The 15479-nt window shown below is 38.1% G+C and overlaps 1 protein-coding gene across 4 annotated transcripts in view; it reads right to left on the bottom strand.

Moving 5' to 3' along the window:
• Positions 1 to 15479, bottom strand: part of parp14rs3 (poly(ADP-ribose) polymerase family member 14-related sequence 3) — a 36126-nt gene that overhangs the window by 4523 nt on the left and 16124 nt on the right. For 3 of the 4 annotated variants that reach the window (XM_084122406.1, XM_084122408.1, XM_084122407.1), the window contains 10 exons: positions 14823 to 14999; positions 11166 to 11338; positions 9724 to 9832; positions 9519 to 9638; positions 7436 to 7498; positions 7173 to 7352; positions 6909 to 7088; positions 4108 to 4704; positions 2615 to 2769; positions 436 to 610 (listed from right to left, as the gene is read on the bottom strand). In XM_084122406.1, the coding sequence (XP_083978532.1) occupies positions 436 to 610; positions 2615 to 2769; positions 4108 to 4704; positions 6909 to 7088; positions 7173 to 7352; positions 7436 to 7498; positions 9519 to 9638; positions 9724 to 9832; positions 11166 to 11338; positions 14823 to 14999 (1929 nt within the window). Of the gene's footprint in view, positions 1 to 435; positions 611 to 2136; positions 2274 to 2614; positions 2770 to 4107; positions 4705 to 6908; positions 7089 to 7172; positions 7353 to 7435; positions 7499 to 9518; positions 9639 to 9723; positions 9833 to 11165; positions 11339 to 14822; positions 15000 to 15479 lie in introns of those variants that run through there. The other variant, XM_084122409.1, reaches the window with a different exon arrangement.

The following is a 15479-nucleotide window of genomic DNA, read 5'->3' as shown; positions in this document are numbered from 1 at the left end:
GTAATAATGACTTAACATCTCATAATGAGAAACTTTCTCGTAATAATGAGAAACTTTCGTAATAATGACTTAACATCTCAAAATAATGACACTTTCTTGAAATAATGACTTAACATCTCGTAATAATGACTTAACATCTCATAATGAGAAACTTTCTCGTAATAATGAGAAACTTTCGTAATAATGACTTAACATCTCAAAATAATGAGAAACTTTCTCGTAATAATGACTTAACATTATAATGAGAATGTATCTGACTTCTGATTCTTCAATAAAGACAGCTGTGTAAATCATTTCAAAAGGTATATTATGTTCTTGCTCCCTGGCATATAATGTAACATACTGTCATTTCTTATGTCTTTATATTCTCTAATAAAAGAAAAAGAAATTCAGGCAATTATGGGTCAGCTGTGCGAACGGAGACCTGACACACACCGTTTCTCCCGCAGAAGCTCCGGTTGAAGCCGTTCTTGTTGATCTTTTGGCAGATATCTTTGGTAGTGCCGTGATAAAGCAGGCGCTCGTTCGTCTGTTTGGGATATTTCTTGTTCACGGCGTGTTTCTGCACACAGTATCTCTGCCACTGCGACTGACTCTGAATCCTGTCAATCTGAGAAACCAGACGTTAATAAACACAGGCCTATCAATGTGAAATTAAGAGTCACACACTTCAAAACATGATGTTCTTCCTCAGTGTTTCTGTCTTGTTTTCCAGTACACGTATCTAAACATTCTTAAATCTAGATGTATTTACTAGAGAAGATCGAACGATAATCTGTTTTACTGATATTTAAAGCTGCAGGCCGTAGTTTTTCCTCTTTGTCGCCATCTCTGTTCGAAATCTGCAACTGCAGTTATTCGCGGAATTATCAACTTTACGTGGGTTGTGCCTCGGCTCGGCACAGCGCGGATGAATCCGATGTTTTGAGGAGAATGTGCGGCTGTCAATCACTGTGCTGGTGTGGATCCTGACATTCGCAGTCTTTTTGGAAGTTTGACCAACATAAGAATTTCACTGGAAAATATCATCAGAACAAGTAACATCCACTTTTGTTCTGACCAACTAAGGGGAAAAAAGCATTGCAGTAAATCGCGCTGATTAAATCTAACGATCGCTCATCATATCAGGTCAAACCGTGCAAATTATACTTTGTTCTCAGTTTCGGTCTCTTTTTTTCTGTAGCCACTCCGAAGTCCGAAGTCTTTTGCGTTTTACAGCGGGTGAATCTCCAGTTGTCACTGGTCTGGTGATTGTCGTTTGAACCTTTCTGGATCCACCATCAAATTGATAAGTTTAATTATATGAAGTGCTGTGAGAAAAGGCTGTAAATCTCCACCTCCAGCATCCTCACACTCATAGCCGACTAGCCGAGACTCTTCTTTATGTGGACAGATGAGACGGAATGACGCAAATCCACCAGTGCCACTGGAGTTAAAAACATTATCACAAGGAGAGCCCGTCTACGGAGAGCCTGGCCACTCCCTATTAAGTCCTATTGTACCGAGTTTTGGCTGTAGTTCCACCAGAGCTCCACTGGGGGCGATCGCCCATGAGTGCAAAATGAATGGGAGTCTATGGAGCTAGACGGCTAAATTTGTCTCTTTCACCCAATTGCCGTTGAGAAATCTCAGATTTGATTGTAGGTTTTGCAAGTTCAACATGGGTTATAGGTCGAAAGTTGAATGAATGAGTACTTATGTCCTTTCGATTTCTTACAGGTTGAGTTGTTGTTGCCCATAACACGCTAGGATTCTGCTAATGAACGCTGATTGGTCAGTGAAGGACTGATTACGACCAGAGATACCGCTTGATGGTCTTTTAAAACAACAAAACAAAAACTCTTCTAGCACGTGTGTTTCCCTGTGTCAGCTGTGTTGTCGATGCCTCGAGAGAAACGTCATTGACATTTTAAAAGACTTTTTAAAGCAAAAAAGTGACTCTAACACCCAGCAATGTGTAATTTCTTTGCATCTCCTTTCGAATACAACATTCTAATTACTAGACAAAAAATTATATCCTGAGAAAAGTGGATTTTGAGGGGTATAGCGCCATAGACCTCCATTCATTCTGCACTCGTCCTGTGAGCGCCCTCATGTGGAGCCAGAGTGGAACTGCACCCGTCCTGTGAGCGCCCTCATGTGGAGCCAGAGTGGAACTGCACTCGTCCTGTGAGCGCCCTCATGTGGAGCCAGAGTGGAACTGCACCCGTCCTGTGAGCGCCCTCATGTGGAGCCAGAGTGGAACTGCAACCAGTTCAGAAGCCGGAAGTTTCCTGAGAGTGGAAGTTCTCCCCTTATTAGACATTCTCTGATCACAAGCTTACCGTTTTGAATCGAGCTACGGCAAGCAGAGAGTGTTGAACACTGGCTGGTTATGTACTTGCTCAAATTTATTTTGGAAAATTTTTAACCCAAAAAAGTTACGGACTGCAGCTTTAAGTGAACCTAGCGAATCATGAATCTAATGACCCGATTGGCAAATATTTTGAGCAATGTTTCAGAAAACAGGACTTAATATCTTCAGTCATTTTTCTTCTCAGGTAAATGTATCTTGATTTAAGAAAGTTCACATGTTTTTTATTGGAAAATAAGACTTTTTCAATCATCATTTTACCTGTTGAACCTGTACGGGTAAGACACCAGCGTGTAAACTGGAGCTCAGAAAGGCTGTTTTTATCTTCTTGTACTCTGCTGAATCTGATTGTAAGGTGATTATTTCTAAATCCTGTCCATCCATTTTGGTCCATGTTGGAGGAGGATGAATGATCGCTGAGAAACAAACAAGTGAAGTTAAAAGAACAGTTTCTGCCATCATAAATTCACGACATATGATACAACTGGAAATCAAACTGCACTGCAAAAAAAGTTCTTCCTCAGTATTTCTGTCTTGTTTTCCAGTACAAATATATCTAAACATTCTTACATCAAGATACATTTACTGAAGAAAAATGAAGATATTAAGTTTTGTTGACTGAAAAATTATCCAAAATTAAGTGACTTTTTGCTTAAAACATGAAAAAATATCTGCCAGTGGAATAAGAAAAATAATCTTGTTTTCCCTTTAAATTAAGTTTATTTTTCGGACCCCATTGGCAGATATTTGTTCTTGTTTTCAGCAGAAAACTAGATAATTTTGTTTCTCAAGTAAATGTATCTTGATTTAAAGGATAACTCTCGCCAAAATGCAACCTAGGGTCTTTTTGTTAATCTACCCGAGGCAAACTTTCATTTAAAAGCATAATTAGAATGGAAACGCCACTTTTAATTTTGACCATATTTTCGTTTTTGGTCAAATTGCCTTGTGAATGGGAGTGAACGGGGCACGACTATGATAGCATCAAAAATCGCTATTTTTAAAACACTAAGAAGGCTCGACACAACATGAAACTGTGCTGGAAGTATCACCAGAGGCTCTACACATGAACTCCAGCATTGAGAACAGTGTTTGTGTTCACAGAGTTTACTAAAAAGTCAAAAATAGTCGATCTCCGTAACAGGGAGGAGAGTAAAGATGGAAAGCTCCTAAAGCTCAGTTCCATATAAATTCACGGATAATTTGTTGTTTTGTCGTCAGTGAAAATCAATACTGACCTTGTATTTGAAAAAGGATCCTCATATATGAAACAATACTAAAATTCAGAGTCAGTTCATTCGCATTCGGAGATCGACTAGTTTTGACTGTCAAAACACCGGCGGACACAGAGACAGTGAGTTGTTCAAAATCTTTCTTTTTAGTAAACTCTGTGTACACAAACAATGTTCTCAGTGCTGGAGTTCATGTGTAGAGCCTCTGGTGATACTTCCAGCACAGTTTCATGTTGTGTCGAGCCTTCTTAGTGTTTTAAAAATAGCGATTTTTGATGCTATCATAGTCGTGCCCCGTTCACTCCCATTCAAGAGGCAATTTGACCGAAAACGAAAATATGGTCAAACTTAAAAGTTTGCCTCGGGTAGATTAACAAAAAGACCCTAGGTTGCATTTTGGCGAGAGTTACCCTTTAAGTATTTTTTGTCTATTTTTCCAGAGCAAATATATATATATTTGCAGTGATATAGAGACCAATGCTTCTGATTCTCATGAAAAACCTTTGGATTTGTAACTCGTACCCGTTTCCGAGTCTCCCAGCAGAGTCCTCTTGATCCTGCAGGACTCCTGCTTGCTGTTAGTGAGCTTCATCTCGCTGAAGTCCACCGTGTAGCTCTTTCCGTTCTCCTGGTACTGAAAGCTCTTTACCTTGCTTTGGAACGCGAGCTCGATGTCGTAGCTAACGGCGTCATCCAGCGGCTCCCATCGCTCTCCTCTGCCCCGTTCCCAACACAGCATCTCCCGCAGACGCTTCACCTCACCCGCCGCTTGGATGAAGCCGTTTATCTTCAGCACGGCATCCAAAACGTCATCTTTCTTCCCTGATACTGTGAGCTTATCCAGACCGGTCACCAGAACGCTGACCTGATTGGCTCGGCTGAGGCTCACGATGTTCTTCTTGTCGGTTTCTGGAAGATCAGCGATGTGTCTCGACTGGACGTCTTTACTCAAGCACTCATCAGAGATCAGCTCGTCTAGGATTCTCTTGACCTCGGCAAGGTTTGCATGGGACGTCCCGTAGACGTCAACGGACATAACGGGGAACGAGACCAAGGCCGTTTCTGTGGCTAGACAAAGGGTTGGAGGTTGAGTTCGGCTCACTGGTGTCTGCTGACGGGCTGTTGAGAACACACAAGAAACCAGGTTAGTTCACACACTGCATAAAATGCTTTTCTTACTTAGTATTTTTGTCTTGTTTCCAGTCCAAATATCAAAAAATTCTTAAATCAAGATGCATTTACTAGATAAGTAAAATTAGATAAGATATTATGTCTTGTTTTCTGGGGAAATAAGTGAGTTTTTGCTTAAAACGCAAAATTATGTCCATGATCTTAATTCAAACAGAAACAAGATTATTTTTCTTACCCCATGGACAGATAATTTTGCTTGTTTTAAGCAAAAACTCACTTAATTTTGATTTATTTCCCCAGAAAACAAGACATAATATCTTATCTAATTTTACTTATCTAGTAAATGCATCTTGATTTAAGAATTTTTTTGATATTTGTACTGGAAACAAGACAAAAATACTAAGAAAATATTTTTTTGCAGTGCACTGTATGTTGTCAAAAATGATTTTCTTTCTTAGATATTTGTACTTGAAAACAACACAAAAATACTTAACATTATTAAATCAAGATAGCAAGAAGCAAAATGATTTAAGATATCAAGTATTATTTTCTGTTTTTGCTGGAAACAAGAACAAATAACTTCTAATGGGGTGAGAAAAATCTTAATTTAAAGGGAAAACAAGATTATTTTTCTGACCCCATTGGCAGATATTTGTTCTTGCCTAATTTGGATTGTCTTAATTTGCTTAAAACAAGGAAAAATATCTGCCAATGGGGTCTGAGAAATAAACTTATTTTCCCTTTAAATTAAGGTTATTTTTCTGACCCCATTGGCAATTTTTTTTTTTTCTTGTTTTGAGAAGAAAGTCACTTATTTTTGATAAATTTCTTTCACAAAACAAGCCTTAATATCTTCAGTCATTTTGCTTCTCCAGTAAATGTATCTTGATTTAAGCATGTTTAGATATTTGTACTGGAAAACCAGACAAAAATTCGAAATAATATATATTTTTTGCAGCAGATAAAGCACAGTGCAGGTTTATTCATTTCTTTGATTTTTAGTTTTTTGATCGTACATCTGCCCAAGTCTGGATGTGCGTTAGGGGTGTGCGATATTGACAAACAATTATATCTCAATATTTTCTGGGATCTTCTCAAAAACGATAATTAAACAATATTTAGCTGAGTGTGTTATTGCGCTGGTATCGTAAGGATTGCTGTGGACAGCCGGCACCTGAAGTTTTTGATATTCTTCATATTCTGTTTGTTGGTCAGTTCACAATAAGTTTAAATTGATTTTTACCTTTTTCAATAAGTTTAAATTGATTTTTACCTTTTATGGGCTGTTTACCTTTATGAAGGTAACCTAATTAAATGTATGCATAATCTTTTGTGTCAAATTCTTACATTTAATCAATAAATTCAATTAGAATAATAAGACACAATAGGGCTGTAACCAATCAAACTGAATCAATATCAACAGAATTGTTCTTTGCAATGCAGAGGAAACACAGAAGTTGTGTTTAGATGCTTTTACACACTGTTTAATGCAGCTCAGAGGGACATGCATGCATTTAACCTGCAGTTACAAATGCATTAATAATGTTTTGATGTTTTAAAAAACATAAAATGTTGAATATTGATATTTAAAATGATTTTTAAACAGAAAAGATACTTAAAATGTGAAATTATAAGTGGCAGTAAGTCACTGTTAAAGAGTGAGTCGTGTATGAATGATTCAATGACTCACTCATTAAGACTTCGTTACTTAAGACGTTTAAATGAATCAGCTGAATCTCAATATTCAGCTGATTCATTTAAACGTCTTAAGTAACGAAGTCTTAATGAGTGAGTCATTGAATCATTCATTCAACCGATTCGTTCATTCACCGCGGTGTGTTGCTCAGAAATATTTTCATTTTTTCATTTTCATGTATTTAAAATGCAAGTCACTTAATATTAAGTTCTAGTTTGTTGAATAAAATCTAAATCACATTTGTAATCATGCTGATATTTGGAGAAAAAAGACGTCACTCTTCGTGTGATATTGATTAACTATATTAAATTCTATAAATATAAAAGACATACAGAGGCATTTTTGCCCCTTATGTTGAATTTTGGAGGCATTATAAATGCATTTCAATAGATTAAATCACAGTAAGATCGACCGTACATCGTTAAAACAACAATCACCATATTATTATAGACAAAATGCATCGCAAACCTCTACTGTTTCAGACACTGAAACGTACCTGAAGCGTTCCGAGAAATCTTCTTGCACTTTTTGAAGGCTTCCTGAAAGTCGGGCAGGAGTTTGGCTTGGAAGATCACGATGTGGACGACCTTCAGATGTTTCGGCGAGTCCTTTACGAACTTCATCAGAGCTTCAGTCATTGCATTGGCTACTCCTGCTGCCACCAGGTTCCCAGCTCCTAAAGGACATTCAACATTGTGTTTTCATCCAGACCGCTTGGTTTTGACTTTGCTCATCTGTATTTCCAAATGCATGAACTTACCCGTTCCAAGAGCTGGGAATGAAACTGACTGAATGTGATTTTCTTCACACATCGTCAGGACTTTATACATGGAGCTGCTGATGCTTTTCTCACTCGTCTGCCCAACCATTTGAACGATGTGTTTGATATTTGAAAGATTTCCCGCTTTGGTCAAGACCACACCGTCGGCAGGCTGAGGCGCTTCATAAGGAGAGAAAGAATGAGCGAGTATTCTCATAAAGGTTATAATGGGCCTGAAATGCCTACATTTGTGAAGGCTGTACCTTTTGTTTTGCACTCGTCCACCACTGTTGGTCCTGATGCTTTGAGAATGGCTCCTGATACACCTGTGCGTGTATAAAGACATGCAATGGTCAGCATTATTTGTATAGCCCTTTATACAATTCAGAGTGTTTCAAAGCAGTTTCACAGGAAAATAACCGAATCAATAATGCAAACTTCTTCAAATATGAGACCAATTCAAATTCTACAGCTCTAAAAAAGACAATAGTGGCATTATTCAGTTCAATGTTGATTCAGTTCATTTCAATGTTGAATCAGTTCAGTTCAATGTTGATTCAGTTCAATGTTGATTCAGTTCAGTTCAATGTTGAATCAGTTCAGTTCAATGTTGATTCAGTTCAGTTCAATGTTGATTCAGTTCAGTTCAATGTTGATTCAGTTCAGTTCAATGTTGAATCAGTTCAGTTCAATGTTGATTCAGTTCAATGTTGATTCAGTTCAATGTTGATTCAGTTCAATGTTGATTCAGTTCAGTTCAATGTTGAATCAGTTCAGTTCAATGTTGAATCAGTTCAGTTCAATGTTGATTCAGTTCAGTTCAAAGTTGATTCAGTTCAGTTCAGGGAACTACACTAACCTTTTCCACTGGTGGCACTTGCGCTACTAACTTTTTCAGTTACTGGCGCAAAACATGATTTGGTCGCACAAATTATTTATAGTAAGCCGCTCTGGATAATAATGAACAATAATGAAACTGTATTGCATACAGATGTGCTTTTTATTTTACTTGCCATCTTTTAAACCACATGCCCTCTTGTTTTTGTTTTCTTTAACATTGGTTGGGATAGATTTACTGCAATAGAAAATGCAGTACACAATAAAGTGCAAAATGGATTTCAACATGCTATGGTTGGCATAGATGGGCAGACTCCTGAACTCTTAAGTAGTGATGCACCGATGTGAAAATTGTGGCCGATACCGATAATAACCGATATTAATATTGCTGTTATGGCCGATACCGATATCTCTGTATAGAAAACAAATTTACTGATAATCAAATAAAGAGATATTTTCCAAAACACTTTTTTTTTTTTTACTTTAGAAATGACTGATATTGGGCATCTTTACCTGTGTGCAAAATATGTCACACATAGGACACACATGCATTATATTGCATTGCATTGCATATAATGTGTTGCTGGTCAACTTGTCTAAAATTAAGAAACCCCTAGAAAACAGTTAAAAAAAACAAAAAAAAACAGGAACATTGTGTACAATTAAGATATGCTACTTAATTTATTATTCCAATTACCAAATATGATACTAAATAGCACAGGGAAAAGGGCTTCTATTTGTGACGTGCTGTCTTTGCGTTTGAACATTGCACATTTTAAACAGGACACGCATTAGCTGCATAAATGTTAGCTAATACAAACATATTTATAGAAAACAGTTGACAATGAATAGACAGGAGTCCAATAATAGCATAACGAATCACTTATTCTAAAAATAATATCAAGTATAAGTTAGACGAATCCGACATATAACGAGGGCTGTGTTAACAGTAAAACGTCCGTCATTTAACGAATTTTAAAAACACGAATGGATAATACAAAATGCTTTCTGACATTTTGACAGAAAAAAAGAAAAAAACAAGCAAGAACAAAATTTAAACTATAAATGAAAAATGTCAATTTTCATTTGACAATTATCTTCTCTCTCTGTGTGCGCGCGTCCGTGTTTTGAGAGAGAGAGCGAGAGAGAGAGAGAGAGAGAGAGAGAGAGAGCTCACGCATCACTGATACAATGGTACGTTTTAATCTAAGTAACGGTCGCGGGGCTGAAGCCAACTTGATGTGTTGAATGCTCAGACAGAGCACGTTATAAAACGTATTCTTAAAATACACATTTCTGTTTTAATAAATGCTCATAGTAAATCATAGCATATTGCCTAAAACATAGGTGCAAAAATAATCAGTGATACATTTGCGACCCATTAAAAATTAGGGTCGCAATGGCATTTCAAAAGGTCGCAGTGTAGTTCCCTGGTTCAGTTCAATGTTGTTTCAGTTCAATGTTGATTCAGTTCAGTTAATTAATCATGTTAATTAAAAACAAACTCACCCGAGGTCAGATTGAGGCTTGTGTTCGTGCTGTTAACAATAGCCTCAACCTTCTCTTTGGTGATGTCGCCAGAAAACACCTTGACTTTAATCGGGCCAATTATAATCTCCACTGGGTTTCCTGGTGAAGTGTAAATATTTGAAGCAAATATGAAACATCTATAGCAACACATTTACAAAAGTTAAGTCATCAAAAGCCGCATTACCGCTGGCATCAGCTTCTTGGTCAGACGACGAGCTTTCTTCCGCTGAACTATAATCGTCCCACTCATCATCACCATCTTCATCATCATCTTCATCATCATCCTCACTTTCCTAGTTGTGGGTTGATGTTAATTAAATGTGCACAAAAGCATTTACACTAAACTGCTAAAATAATGTTGTTGTTTTTCCAGTACAAACATTCTTAAAGGTACACTGTGTAGTTTTTCAAGTAATTCTATTAGCTAAAATCAATGTCTTTATTCATAAACATGTCCTTATTGGTGTAAAATTACCTCTGCCAATGATCTGACTTATCTTCGTAAGCGAATAATTTCTTATATTTATTTACATTGGACGGGTAAGTTTGAATTTAAGTAAGGAGCCATTTTGCAGCCAAGCAAAAAATTTAATGTAAAAGGAAACGTGACCGACGAATTCGAAAAACGAGGGTAAATATGGGGATAGCTTTTCCCAGGTGGAAAGAGCTAATGAAGGAGAAAGACTTTGAAAGGGACGCTGAAGTTGCCTGCTTTCTTCTCGACAGGTAAGTCAATGTTATGGTCTAAATTACAAGCTTTTTTTCATTGCTTGGTCGTGTAATTCATTATATAGGCAGCACAACAGTAGAAGAACATGTAGGGCCCTATCTTGCACCCAGCGCAATTGACTTTGTACACCGACGCATGTATCATTCCTATTTTGCACCCGATGCACAGTGGACTTTTTAAAGGGAATGTGAGATGTCGCTCTGATTGGTTTATTTCACGTTACGCCCAAACCACACCTATGAGTAATGAAGCTACTTCAGACCAACCCATTCTAGATTTGCGTCGGGTGCAAGATTCATTTATCCCTCCGGTATAATAGCAACAGCGCCCGAGACCCGCCCACAAAGTTACTTGCGTTTCGCGCTTGATACTTGCGTTTCAGATCGTTAAAATAGGGCCCGTATAGTTAAACTTGACGAAGTGCTATTGGAAGACATGTTGTCATAGCTTCTTGGTACATAACGGCTACCGTAGTTGCAACACGCATTTGAAACAGCGAGGCGCTAGAGAGCACTATTCGTTTGAATGCAAAATACAATTTCACCACTAGATGGGAGAAATTCCTACACATTGTTCCTTTAAATCAGGATACATTTGGTCTTGTTTTCTGAAAAGAATTTCAAAATCAAGTGAGTTTTTGCTTAAAATGCAGAAAAATAATCTTGTTTTCCCTTTAAATTAATTTTGTTTTTCTGACTCCATTGGCAGATATTTTTTCTTGTTTAAAGCAAAAACTCACTTGATTTAGATAAGACTCAGAAAACAAGACTCAGTAAATGTATCTTGATTTAAGAATGTTTAGATATTTGTACTGGGAAACAAGACAAAACATTTTGCAGTGAACGATCCCTCCTTTTTTCAATCATCTTGGTTATGGTTATGGTTGGCATCACTACCTGTGCATTTGCAGCCCATGTTTTGAGACCTTTCTGAAACTCTTGTAGGACGTTGTCCTGGTTAATCACGATATAGATGAGCTTGATCACAGTTGAGACGTTTGGAGTCAGATGATCTTCAAAGGCCTCCAGCATGGCAGCGATGGCATCCACAGCCTGAACTCCTCCACCACCTTTATGTATGAATGAATGAACAGAATGAGATTAATATACCTTTAATAACAGAATGAGACATCATTCACATGCTGCAGTTAAACCTGTTTAAAGGCCCACTGAAGCGTCTTGGAACAATCAGCTTTGTTTGATGCGTTGACGTAATTTCCACTGAAACTAAGGCGGGACATATTGAATGGCTCCTCCCCCTTTTCAAATAGCCAATAGCATTTAGTTTACCTCACAGACTGACAGCACCATGGAAGCGAATCCGAGCGCTGATGATATGTTGGATTCAATAGTAGAGATGTGAATAAATTCTAGCCACTTCATTCTTAACCAACATAGTTGGAAAACGTAATAAAACTTGAGCGTTTGAGCAACCGAACACACATCTCCAACACATATTGCTCCGTGACGTGTCAATGGTCGCGTTGGCCAGGTGGTGTTTATTGCAGAGGGGGCGGAGCTTTAGATTATAGTGAAGGGGGTGGATTGGAATCCACTGCTGCTTCAATGTATATGTAATGAGTGATTATAATCAAGGTATTAATCAATATCTTTCGTTCTAAATATCAAATGAGTTGAATAACTTCTCTGGAGATTTGACTTGTTATAGAAGTTACCAGTGTGATCACTGAAATGTTCTTTTCATGTATTCTCTAATGTCTGTATTTGATATCTGAATGCAGTAACAGTGCTTGCTCATTTATCCCAGCTTCCAGAAATGAAATAGGGACATGTTTTGTGTTTGAGAAAGGTCTTCAACATGTTAAAACTAGGGCTGTCAAAGTTAGCGCGTTAATACACAGTGTTGCCAACTTAGCGACATTGCAGACCCCTTTAGCAATTTGTTTCCCTTCAACAAAGCGCCCAAACCTTATTTAGTTTCTGAGAATCTATCTCTCTCTCTCTCTCTCTCTCTCTCTCTCTGTTTAGATATTATGTTGCTTCTCTAATTTTACATGCAAGTATAGCCGAAATCGGAGCACAGATATTGTCTTTATCTTATGTGTATTTGATTTCACCAGACGACGACTCGATTATCAGGATTTTTGTGCAGATTAACGTCTTGGAAGGGAGAGCTGGTTATGTCTTAATGGGTCGCGTTTCAGTCACCATTTCATAATCATTCCGTTGTTTGACAACAGAAACAGTAAAATATACCAATGAAAACAGTTTTATTCAGAATTTAGCTTCATCAAAATGGGCACAGAGAGACAAACTATAATGTAATAATAAATAATAAATGTACATTTAGTATTTTCAGAAGAGCTGCCCTGTCATGCAAAAATCTAAACATGTTTGTGTTAGTAAATTGCTCAGTGCAAAGAAAGAGAAGTAATGGGAACCTGGTATTTCTTTGTTCTTTCTACATGTGTCTAATAGACATGAACAAGTTCTTTGAAAAACATCAATGACCTTTGAAACATGTCTCGTCTTCATGCTCTATGACTATGGTTTCAATAATAAACATACATTTGCATAAAGCATCCATATTTATCCATGCCCACGTTGATTAGAGTGTTACAAACTTGAAAAGTATTAATTTAAGGTACATTTAGAACAAATAAAAAAAATGTGCGATTAATCGCGAGTTAACTCATGACAATCATGCGATTAATCGCGAGTTAACTCATGACAATCATGCGATTAATCGCGAGTTAACTCATGACAATCATGCGATTAATCGCGATTAAAAAAAATTATCGATTGACAGCCCTAGTTAAAACACATAGGGGTCATTGAAGCCAATAGTTTAAGGGACCATTTCTTTGTTAAAGCCTTACTTAGACTAAAATGTAGCTCTTCTTGAGAAAGAACGCATTATCTTAATGTTTTGAGACGAGACTCCTGTTTATAGTTAGAGCCTGGCCAAATCCAACCTTGGAAAAGCTGTGTGTCGGTGTGTGTGTTAGTCTTCTTGCTTACAGGTTAAGGAACCACTGGCATTATTGGAGGTTGACGGAGTTGTTGTTCGAGACATGCTGGCACCCAGCAACCCAAATCTGCGACCTGGAAGGTCACGACGTGCCTAACTTCAGGGTCCAAGTGTCAGCGGCATAATCTATGGAGATATGCTTCAGTCTATCTGTATATGTGTGGAAAATTACTATGTTTATCAATTTCTTAGCCAATCAGAATCATTCAACCTGTAAAAAATGACGTAGCTTAGACCTTGGTGAAGGGTATAACTGCTGTGATCTTCGTAACTGTAAGCGGGGCGGCCTACGAACTCCTGTGTGAGTCTTGAAGCTGAACTTCTGCTGATGAAACTGCAAACTATCTTCAGTAAAACTTTTCTTCAATTTTTTATAATTCTGACTCCGGGTCTTCTTTCAAACATCTGGTCCTTGGGTCCAAAACTGTTAACCCCTAACACTAGAGAGCTTTTGATTGGACAGAAGATGTGATGAGAAGCTGAAGTCCGCAGTGATGTCATAAAAATCCCCGATCCATTTTAGCGGAAGTTAGGGACTGTTTTGAATGCTTATATCTCCTGAATGCGAATTTTGTCATTGTTTTGGAGCACACCAGCTTATACATAACCTTAAAGGTGGTGTATGTATCTTTTTCACTCTACTAAAGCCTACAAATACCATAATATGTTTGCAGATTTTGAGGAAACATGCTGAGTTCACATACTCATTTCTCTGGAAAACACTTCTACAGCCAGTTGTTTTACTTTGAAACATGCGTTTCCAGGCTGGGATGTCTGTTTTTGTTTAGGTCTGCAAGTTGCCAATTTGCCAATTTTCATTGTCAATTGTGCTCGTTCCCCTTGCGTGTCCTCAAACTGGCAATCTGCGTGAGCCGCGTCGAGTCTGAGGAGGAGGGGCGGGAGAAACAACAATCTCCGTTTTTTTTTTTTTGGATTGCAGTACCTATTTTCGACCACAAGCTGTCATTCTTACAGACTGCTCCTTTAAAGGGGTCGTCGGATGCCCGGTTTCCACATGTTAGTATGATTCTTTAGGTCTTCATGTAAAGTTTGTAACATACTTTAGTTAAAATTCCTCAGTGGTTGTGTAAAACAAAACCTTTTTACCTCCTCAAAAACAGCTCTGTTCACAGCGACCCGTTTCGGTGCATGTCTCTTTAAATGATAACCGTGCTCACCGTGGGGCGTGTCGACACAAGACACATAAAGTGCTGACTTGGCAGACAGTATTCAAATGTCTGAGGGAGGAAATATGCTAATACGGGAAATATGCTAATACGGGACAGTCCGTCAGCGGTTGTGGGCGGAGCATGAGCATTATGAAATAATTTTGCTCAGAAAATCCAAACGGCTTGATTATTGAGGGTTTAGGCTTTTTGAGGATTAAAAAAAAATGAGTGAATGGCTTTTTTTCATTGTATGGTGGTTGTGTGGAAAGACACGTTTATATGCAAACACCATATAAAAGTGAATTTTGCATCCGATGACCCCTTTAAGGCTATCATATTCATACTAAGAGCTAAAAAAAATTTCAGTGGGCCTTTAACAGCCGACGCTCGTACCGGTGCCGACAGCAGGGAAGGAGACGGTGGTGATCTGCTTCTCCTCGCAGCGCTCCAGGACCTTCTTCACGCGGGATCTGACCTCTGCCGCCGAGTGCGGGCCCACCATGTGAATGATGACATCACACTGCAGGTTCCCACCGCTGGTCACGGCTGCGACGTCGTTCTGCAACGGACCTTCACAGATAAAGAAACCAGAACGTCAGATGCTTGTTTAAAGGTGCATTGTGTAATATTTAAGAGGATCTGTTGACAGAAATGCAATATCATACACATAACTATGTCTTCAGTGGTGTATAAAGACCTTACATAATGAACCGTTGTGTTTTTATTACCTTAGAATGAGCCATTTCTCTCTACACACACGTGGGTCCGCTTACATCGACGTGTTTCTACAGTGGCCCTAAACGGACAAACGTGTTTTTGTGTTGTACTTCGTGTAAAGAAGCGAGCTAAAGTCAGCGAATAAAACACTGACACAATGATGAACAAGTTACAATAATATTCGCAATAACATATCGTTTTACTGAATAATTAAATGGACATAATTTATTAATTTATCTTTGTAAAGAAACCTCATTGCTTAACTGGCTACTCTCTGCTGTCTCAGACGATGACATCACTTCCTGTCGGCCACTGGTTGCAATTCGCAACATC

Source organism: Abramis brama (genome assembly GCF_963993115.1).
Source record: "Abramis brama genome assembly, chromosome: 8".
Lineage (NCBI taxonomy): Eukaryota > Metazoa > Chordata > Actinopteri > Cypriniformes > Leuciscidae > Abramis > Abramis brama.
The sequence above is the reverse complement of the archived record's forward strand: the minus strand, read 5'-3'. Positions and strand labels throughout refer to the sequence as shown.